General features: G+C 36.9%; 1 protein-coding gene across 1 annotated transcript in view; it reads left to right on the top strand.

The window, feature by feature from the left end:
* Positions 1-10011, top strand: part of WDSUB1 (WD repeat, sterile alpha motif and U-box domain containing 1) — a 75752-nt gene extending 65741 nt beyond the window's left edge. Inside the window, exon 10 of the mRNA XM_007941824.1 lies at positions 9854-10011. Within this exon, the coding sequence (XP_007940015.1) occupies positions 9854-10011 (158 nt within the window). The remainder of the gene's footprint in view (positions 1-9853) is intronic.
* The last annotated feature ends 233 nt before the right edge of the window (positions 10012-10244 follow it).

Below are 10244 nucleotides of genomic sequence, written 5' to 3'. Positions count from 1 at the left end.
AAGAAAAACTCATTTAGTGTGAGGATTCTGTCGATAGATGTGATTTCACATTTATAATTAAACATTCCACCATTGTCAAGATAAAACTATGTAAGATCCCATATATTTTCATCTTAGAAGAACAGATGTAGGTTGGAGAGTGTCATTTTAATGAGATGACTAGGATGGTATTTTTGGTCTATGTCCAGGATTTAAAACTTTTGTGCTAGCCCATTCCTCCAGACCAGGGCAGAGTCAGCTTCCCACTGGTTCTCTCCCAGGGTGAATCATTTGGGAGGGTGGGGGGCACTGGTATGTGTTTATTCCTTGTAAGAAGAAATAGTCTCTACTATGGACTTAACTGTCTTTCTTTGGTGGAAGTTTAATGGATCAAAATATTCTTTGGGCTGTGTCCTATTACCACCCCTTTTTTGATTGAAGAACCTCTCTAATCTTTGAAAGCAGTATCCACATTTGTATCTGCAGGGAAACCCAAGGTTATATTGATGTGAGATTAATATATGTCATCTACTTGAACATAAACAATAGATAGGCTAGATAAGGTACTGCAGGGCACTATCCTTTACCCATTGAACCCTATAATTAACATGGCTCTATCATCTTTGGTGCTAAATGTTGAGAGAAGTTTATTTCCATTCATCCTTTGTTTAGAAGTCTGTCAAGTATTTTTCTGAGACTTGCTTCTGTGTTTTAGCATTTATTTAAATTATAAAAGCAGCATGTGTTTAATGAAAACAGTCAAGGCACAACAGAGATACAGAAAACATCTATCTGGATATGTTGTTGTTATGTGCCAACGAGTCAGCCCCTACTCATAGCGACCCCTCCTTGGGTTTCCAAGGCAGTGTCACTTCAGAAGTAGGATTGCCCAACCTTCCTTCCAAGGAGTGGCTGGTGGGTTTGAACCGCCAGCCTCTGGTTAGCAGTCAAGTGCCTTAGGCACTATGCTACCAGAGCTCCTATTTTTATTTACTGAACAATGTATCAGATAGCATGGCTTGTATTTTCAGAACTGTCATTCTCAACTAGTTTTTTCATGTCTGAATGTGCCATAAATTAACAATTACCCTCGTAGTGGAAATTTCTCTCCAGTTTTTCCAATTTCTACAAATCATTGTGTAGAAAACATCCTCAGTCATATAGACAGCTTCCCTTGTTTAAATATTCTTGCTGGGTAACTTGTTACAACTGTAATTGCTGAACCAAAGGGCAGTATTTTATATAGCAACAGACACTGCCCTATGTTAATGCAAATTTTTAAATATAAATTAAATAGTTTAATTACGTTCATCTCTAAAAATTGGCTTGGTCATTTCTACCCATTTAGACTGCTAATAAACTTTGGAATCATCTTAAGTTATAAAACTAGAGCTGCAGAAACCTAAAAACCTGAGTAGAAATTACAACTTTGCACTATTCAAGCATTTCATCTCTAGTGTGAACATTTAAATTTTAGGAAAAAAAAATCAGTGACAAGTGCTCATCAAAATCTTCAAATCCTAATAAATGTGATCTGACCACTCTTTTTTTCTAACCCTTCTTCGTATTTTCTTTAGGGATTATATATGGAGAATGTACTGTTTTGGCTTCTGTTGTTGTAGCTCAAGTAATAGTATCTGTTTAATTCTTCTGTTTCACAGTTTATCTTTCTTTGGTATGGATTTTCTTTTGTTCAGTACACATTTTGAACAGAATTCATGCCTTTCAAGAGTTCAGGAAGATTTTTCAACTGTTCTTAATTTTTAAACCTTTTTACGTAACTTTATCAGTTGCCTATTCTGAATCTAAATGCTATTTTACCTGTCCATTGAAATTTTTTTTAAGTTGTTTTTGTAAATCCTATTTAGCATGCAGGTTAAATTCTGAAACCAGACTGCTGGTTCTGTCATTCTCATCTCTGAAGCACAGATAATAGTAATATTTGTATCTTAACATACAAGTGCCCTGTAGTGTTCTAATAACTCTTAATACTCATGCAGTTTTTTTTCTTAGATTCATTCCTATTTTATGAATACTTAGTTTATATCTGTTACATTTTCTCAGTTTCTTGGTATCCTACTCTTTATTGTATTTTACCTGTGCAACGTAGTGTGGTATATTGCGTCTACTTTGAGGTCCCAGGACAGTGTGTGGGCACTGTGCTTTTCTCTTGGACAACCTGTTTTACAAATTTAGAGCCCAGGAGAGTGGGCTCATTTATTTAAAGTTTTCCCTGAGGGTGAAGCCCTTCAAACCCCAACCTACAAGTCAGCTGAGCATTTAAAAGGATGCTTCTTTTCTAGGTATTCTGTAGCAAGAAATATTTGAAATTACTTAATCTGCTTTATACCATTAATAGAAGTCTGTTGTTGTTGTTATTTGCCCTGGAGTCAGACCCGACTCATAGCGACCCCTCCTTGGGTTAGCGATTTCACTAGGGAAGTAGATTGCCCAACCTTCCTTCCTAGGAGTGGCTGGTGGGTTTGAACCACCAGCCTTCTGGTTAGCAGTCAAGTCCCTTAGGCACTATGCTACCAAATAATTCTTATATAGTGATAGGGTTTTACCTTGGTGTTTTACCAGAAGCTTCTTATCTAATTTACCTTTTTAAATAATCTATAAATTATTATTTTTTACTTCCTAGAAGTATCTGATAAAATTTGACTTGCCAATGTATTACTACCTTGGTTTACAATGAATCAGATGGTACAGGTTAAACTAAGTTTAGAAGTGTTTTTTCTTTACTCTGTTGAAAGTTGTAAAATCCTTTGGTCCAATAGTAGTGAAAACAAGAAGCAAAACTACTTGTTAATACTGAACATAATGTGTATTTAAAATCATTGCTTTTTTCCTAGTCACATTTTATCTCATACATAGTTGCTGTAAACTACATACATGAATTTTTAAAAGAAACCAAGAAAACTATTAAAAATCATTAGCTGTGATTTTTTGTTGTTGTTAGTTATGCACAATACTGTTTCAGTGCTTTGTGTGATAGAAGTGGTCTCTAATTGTAGCTCTCACAATCTTATTGCTTTGGGATGAACATGGTAGAACAGTTTGAAACCAATAGATACGATGTAATTATCCATGTTCCTTCTTTTAAAAGACATTAGTATAAAGGTAATGTCAGTAGATTAAAAACACTTTCCTAAGCAGTGAGAAATTTGAAAAAACATCTCACATAGGGAAATAACTTATACATATTATTACTAGTATGTTTGGTAATAGTTTGTCATTTGCTTTACGCATTTTTATAAATCATAATTCAGTTTAAAAGATTCTCACATGGCTAGCTATGGATAATCCGTATGCATTTGGTAGAGTATTGAAATGTTAGAGATTCACTCATAAATCTAATTCAATATTACATTAAAATGTCATGTTCAAGGGGATTTAATTCCAGGAATGGAAGATTTGTTCAGTATTAGGAAAGCCCTTAATAAAAACTTCCATAAACTAGGAATAGAAGGGAAATTTCTGAAGAGCATCAATAAGAACCCCACAGCTTACATCATAGTTAAGGAGCCCTAGTGGCACAGTGCTAATCAAAAGGTTGGTAACTCAAACCCACAGTACAGGAGAAAGATGTGGCAGTTCTACCTGTCCTATAAGGTCACTATGAGTTAGAATTTCTTTGAATATCCCACTTGGGAAAAGTAGACAAAACAAGTACACCTGGTCTCACAATATCTATTCAACACTGTGCAGGTGGTTCTAGCCAGAGCAATTAAAAAAACAAACAAATTAACTCACTGCTGTCAAATTAGACTCATAGCAAACCTCTTTGGGTTTCCAAGGCAGTAAATCCTTACAGTAGATTACCTATTCTTACTTCCACGGAGTGGCTCGTGGGAAAACCATTATCTGACTGAAAACTGACTGAAAAGGAAGGAAGGAAAACTATCTCTGTTTGCAGGTGACATCTCATATACAGAAAATCCTAAAGAAGCCACACACAAAAATTTGGAGCTAAATACATGAGTTAGCAAGTTTGTACTATATAAAATCAACATACAAAAATCAGTAAATAACAAAATTACATGACAATACCATCAAAAAGAACCCAACAAATGCAAAATTTATACATTAAAAATGGCAAAAAAAAAAAAAAAAAAAAAAAACTGTTGAAAGAAACTGAAGAATTACTAAACAAATAGAAGGCACTCATGGAGTGAAAGATTTAACAATACTCCCCCAATTAATCCAGATTCAGTGAAATTCCTGCCCCCTTTTTTTTTTATTATTAAACAGAAATTTTTCTTAAATCCATGCAAGGACCTAGAATAGCCAAAACAATCTATAAAGAATCGTTTTCTCAGCAAATGATGAATTTGGGCCCCTACCTCATACCATTTCTCCTTGGAAGCAAGAATGGCCAGACTTTATCTCACCTACTTTGGTCATATTGTCAGAAGGGATCATTCCCTGGGCAAAGGCCCTCAATGAGATGTATTGACTCAGGTATAGCAAGGATTGTGAGGCTGGCGCAGGACTGGGCAGCGTTTTGTTCTGTTGTACACAGGGTCACTATGAGTCAGAGCCAACTTGACGGCACCTAACAACCACCACCTCATACCATATATAAAAATTAACTCAGAATTGGTCAGAGACCTAAACGTAAGAGCTACAATGGTAAAACTTTTAGAAGAAAACATAGGCATAAATCATCAAGATTTAGAATTTGACAAGAAATTTTTTTGATATGAGTAAGTTGGATTTTAAGACAAGAAAGTGAAATGGCAATCCACAGCTGGGAGAAATTATCTGCACAGCATGTATCTGGTAAGGGTCTAGTATCCAGAATATATAAAAATACCACTTATAACTCAATAAAAGTACAACCCCCCCCCAAAAAAAAAAGTACAACCCAATTCAAAAATGAGCTAAGGATCTGAATAAACCTTTCTTCAAAGGAGGCGCTCTTGTTCTTGTGGCACAGTGATTAAAGCATCCTGCTACTAACCAAAAGGTCGGTGGTTTGAACCCTCCAGGGGAGAAAAATGAGGCAGTCCACTTCCGTAAAGATTTACAGCCTTAGGAACTTTAGGTGGAGTTCTGCACTATTCCTACAGGGTTGCTGTTAGTCTGAATTGACTTGATGGAAGTTGGTTTGGTTCTCCAGAGAAGTTATGTTGTTTTGTGCCCTCGAGTTGAACCCGACTCATAGCCACCCCTCCTTAGGTTGCTGAAAAGTATCACTATGGAAGTAGATTGCCCCATCTTCCTTCTGAAGAGTGGCTGGTGGGTTTGAACCGCCAGCCTTCTCGTTAGCAGTCAAGTGCCTTAGGCACTACGCTACCAGAGCTATGTAAGTAGCCAATAAACACTTGAAAAGATACCATCATCATTGTTGTGTTTTGCCGTCAATTGAATCCCGACTCATAGCGACCCGTCCTTGGGTTTCTGAGGTGGTATCACTACAGAAGTAGATTGCCCCACCTTCCTTCTGAGGAGTAGCTGGTGGGTTTGAACCACCAGCCTTCTGGTTAGCAGTCAGATGCCTTAGGCACTATGCCCCCAGAGCTCCTTCATCAATCATTAGGGAAATGCACATCAGAAAAGCAAGTAAGTGTTGGTGAGGATGTAGAGAAATTAGGACCCTTTGCTGAGAACATAAAATGGTGCAGCTGCTACTGAAACAGTTAAACAGAGTGAGAACCCACCCAAAGGTACCGCGGAAGCCTAGCTTGGTGACTACTTCACAGCTGTGAAAACCCTACAGAGTACAATTCTACTATCTGACACATGGGGTGTGAAGAGTTGGAATCAACCTGATGGCCAACAATTATATGGTCCAGCAATCCCACTCCTACCCAAGAGAAAAGGAGAATGTTCACAGCAGCATCATTCATGAGAGCCACAAAGCAGAAACAATCGAGATAATCATCAAGTGATGAACATGGTATATCCACACAATAAATAAAAAAGACATAAAAAGGAATGAAATAAGCATGCTACAACTTGGATGAACTGTGGAACCTTCTGTGAATGAATAAAGCCAGACACAAAACGCCATTTACTTGATTCCTTTTATATGGAATGTATGAACAGACAATTCCAGAGACAGAATGTAGATTAGTGGTTGCCAGGGACTTAGGGGATGTGTTGATGAGAATGACTGCTAACTTTTGGAGTGCTGAAAATTTTATGAAATAAGTTGTACAACTCTGAATATACAAAGAACCACTGAATGCTACACTTAAAAGGTGATCTTATGCTATGTGCATTATACCTTAAAGGCAGTGACAGGTAACACGGAGTAGCTGAAGAAAGCAGCAAACCATCTCTAGGGCTAGAAGAGCAAAGGGAAGAAGTGAGGTTTTGAGAACCTCCAAGGAGTCTCTCAGAGCCAGGACTCAGACCAGTGAGGATGAGGAGTTAGCTAGTTGGTGTTAGTACCTCTTCCCAGAGAAGCTAAGCATGATTCTGGGCATGGCAACATTAAGCAAATAACCAACCAACCAAGATGAAGGGCCATAGCCTGGGACAGAGCCAGCAGGAGCTCTTAGCCGCTTTCCAGTCTCCCTCTCCAGGATCTACTGGCAAAGCTCACAGAGCCAGCTGGCAACACAGAAATGGAGGCTGCAGCACCCTAGTCCCAGCATGCCAAATCCCCAGCATCACAAATGGGTTTGGAGCTGAGAGACAGTAGCCTGAAAGGTCTAATCAGCACATAGGATCGTCCATATAAATGCCAAAGACATTATTTGATAAAATCTAACATCCACTTTCATTTGTAAAAAGCACACCAAAAACTCAGCAAAATAGGAATCAATGGATACTGTCTTCAATGATTGGGGGTGGGGGGCGCACACATAAGTTGGCCCAGAAGTCTTTAGAACTATTCTTGCTAAAGTTAGGAACAATAAGGGTACTCACCATCTCCACTTTAAGTTGATTTAGAATATTAACCAACAAAAAATAAAGGCATAAGAATTTGAAAGGAAAGAGAAAAAACATTTCTATCTGAAGATGATAAAACTTTATATCTACAAAACCCAAAAGAATAGAAAAACAAACAATATAGTAAATTAGCAAGTTATAAAACCAAAGAGGAATCAAAAAACAAAAAGGAGTGTGAAAGGCAAAATGAAAGAGAAGACTTAAATTACAGTAAGAGCAAAAACAAAACCCTAGACAATTTACCAAACTTGACTGCTAACCAGAAGGTTGGTGGTTCAAACCCACCAGCCACTGCTCAGAAGGAAGGTCAGGCAATCTACTTCCGTAGTCATACTGCCTCGGAAACCCAAGGAGGGGTCGCTATGAGTCGGGTCTGACTTGATGGCAAATAACAACATATGCAGAAAGCTGTAAAAAAAATATATATATTCCTGTAGTCTCCAACAAATGGAAACCATAGCATACTGATGGGTAGGAAGACTCAGTGCCACAAGGTGTCATTCTCTCCAGTTTATCAATTTAACATGAAACACTATTAGGTTTTTTCCTAGAGAAAGGTAGAGATTAATTTCCATTTGAAACATTAAACAAGCAACAAGAAAAACCCTAAAAATATAGAACTGTGAAGAGAGTCACTAGCCTTAGCCACATTTGAAACCAACTTACAATGCCTCTAAAAATAAAAGTGGTATATGCATAGACAGACTAATAGAAACAGTTTTAACAATTGTTAAAAGCCCAGAATTGATCAACATGCCTTTGGAAATTTAGTTAATAACGAATGCATTTCCAATCAGTGGGAAAAATGCATAATTTTAAATAAGTGGTGCTGTGACAAATGGAAAGTCATGTGACAAAAGATAAAATTCGATCAATGTGATCACAATGTGCATCAAGATTAATCCCACATCAATCCAAGATTTAAACATAGAAAATTAAACCATACAAGTCTCAAAACACACTGTAAGTAAATTCCTTTATAACCTAGGGATGGGGAGAACATTTCTAACCATGCCTTAAAATCCAGAAGAAATAAAGAGAAAATTGGTAAGTTTGACTACACACACAAGTTTGCATTGCAATAAACCATTTTTATAAACCAGAAGTATCTCTCTCTTCTAAAATTATGAGGAAAACCTAATAGAAAAATTGGCACAAAATAACAGTTATCATCAGCTCAGTGAAAAAGAAAAACAAATATTCTCTCCCCCTTATTATAAAATCACCTGATATGTCAACTTCTCATAAAACTAAGAGTGACGCGTACTCTGGGGTAAAGCTGTAGGGAAACACACTCTCAAAAATGTTGCTAGTAAGAATGTTAAGTGGTAGAATTCTAGTGGAACATAATTTGGCAGCTTCTAGCAAAATTCTGTACATTTAAACGCAGCGATCCTAAATTCTGCAATCTCCCAAAAATACAAGTGACACGTACACAAGACTCTTCATTGCAGCATTACTTGTAAAAGCCAAAGATTAATAACAGGCTGAATCTCCTTCCATACAGTGGAAGGATTAAAAAGCACACAGTACGTATAGTATGCTACCTTTTATGTAAGAAAGACTGTGTGTGTGTGTGTGTGTGTGTATATATATATATATATATATATGTTGTGGGTGCACGTATTTGCTTTATTTTCAAAAAGAAGTGGAAGGATAAACAAAAACTAAATAAATGGCTAACCGTATGGGAAGTAGGTTGTAGAGAGAGAGAGTAGATTCCTCTGAAAGTATCCTGTTCGTAGTTTTTACTTTGAAACCATGTAAATACTTTAAACCACAAAGATTAACCAATCCCTAAAATTTGGGGGAATAAAAAAGGGAAGCAAATGATTTGCGTACTCTGTATTTCAATCAAGTACCTCTAATGGATCAATGGTGATGACAGCAGTCACCACAAAGATAATGTTTTCAGTGAGTGGTCTTACTTTAAGTATTATATTGGCATTGTCATTATGAAAGTTACATTCATTTTAAGCAAATACATTAATGGTAATATAATTAGGAACAAAGTTCAGCTTAAAAAAAAGATCTGTTGTTGTTATATGCCGTGGAATCGGACCTGACTCATAGTGACCCCTCCTTGGGTTTCTGAGGCAGTATCACTACGGAAGCAGATTGCCTCATCTTCCTTCTGAGGCATGGCTGGTGGGTTTGAACCGCCAGCCTTCTGGTCAGCAGTCAAGTGCCTTAGGCAGTATGCTACCAGAGCTCCTACACACATAGAATGAAGGTTAAGCATAAATTCCAAACTAGACAAAGAATTGTCCAAGGACATGGTATTAAAAATACAGGTCATAGCAGTGATGGTTGTACATGTTCTGTTTTGTGTTTTATTTATATATGTATATAAATTATCTTGATCCTTCCCCTACCCCCAAAATTATAAAGACCTTTACTATAAAGTCCTAACTTGGGCAAAATTCTGTAATCCCTGGTTAGCTAAGTTTTGCTAAGTGATTCCTAAGGCTTTTTTCCTCTCTGATAGCTATTACTGGAACAAGTTATTGTCAGTATGACTCTACACAGCTCTTTTCCTTTCTTCCCTTCTTCTATATAGCTTTACAGGGCACAACCCAATCTTAATGATCTTAAACGGCAGAATTTCAGGTATTGTGGGATGCTTTGGGAATACTCATGCAAGACAAAGTGGTACAGTGGTTAAATGCTTGGTTACTAACCTTAAGATCAGCAGTTCAAACTCAAGAGTTGCTTTGCAAGAGAGATGAAGGAGTCTCCTTCCATAAAGATTCCAGCCTTGGAAACCCTACGGGGCAGTGTTAACCTTGTCCTATAGCGTCACTATGAGTCAGAATTGACTTGATGGCAGTGTTTTTTTTTTTTTTTTTTTTAATACAAGAGTACCACTTAAAGTACAGGCTTTGTCAGTGAAGTTTATTATACTCATTTTAGTAATCCTAACTTCCCTTTCCTACATCTCATGATTTGTGTATGTGGCTCTTTTTAGATGGCTATTCCTATGAAAAGGAAGCAATGGAAAACTGGATTGGGAAGAAGAAACGTACAAGCCCCATGACAAATCTTATTCTTCCGTCAGTGGTGCTTACACCAAATAGGACTCTGAAAATGGCCATCAACCGATGGCTAGAGACACATCAAAAATAAAATTGTTTATAGTGTTGATATTGTTCCATGACCTCATCTGAACAATTTAAAGGTAAATATTAGAAAAGCAAAATAAGGAAAAAGGTAATCTTAAATTTAGTTAATAAAAACTTACCAATTTTCATTCTTTAAAAACCTATGGACTAAAGTCCACATTTAACTTCATTTGTATTTTCATAATAAAAGCCTTTTTGTATTAGTGAAAATAATTCTTAAGCTGTATAGAAATAAAG

This window comes from Orycteropus afer, unplaced genomic scaffold, assembly GCF_000298275.1.
Source record: "Orycteropus afer afer isolate SDZICR_OR568_19922 unplaced genomic scaffold, OryAfe1.0 scaffold00084, whole genome shotgun sequence".
Lineage (NCBI taxonomy): Eukaryota > Metazoa > Chordata > Mammalia > Tubulidentata > Orycteropodidae > Orycteropus > Orycteropus afer.
This window is presented reverse-complemented; position numbering and strand designations above follow the sequence as displayed.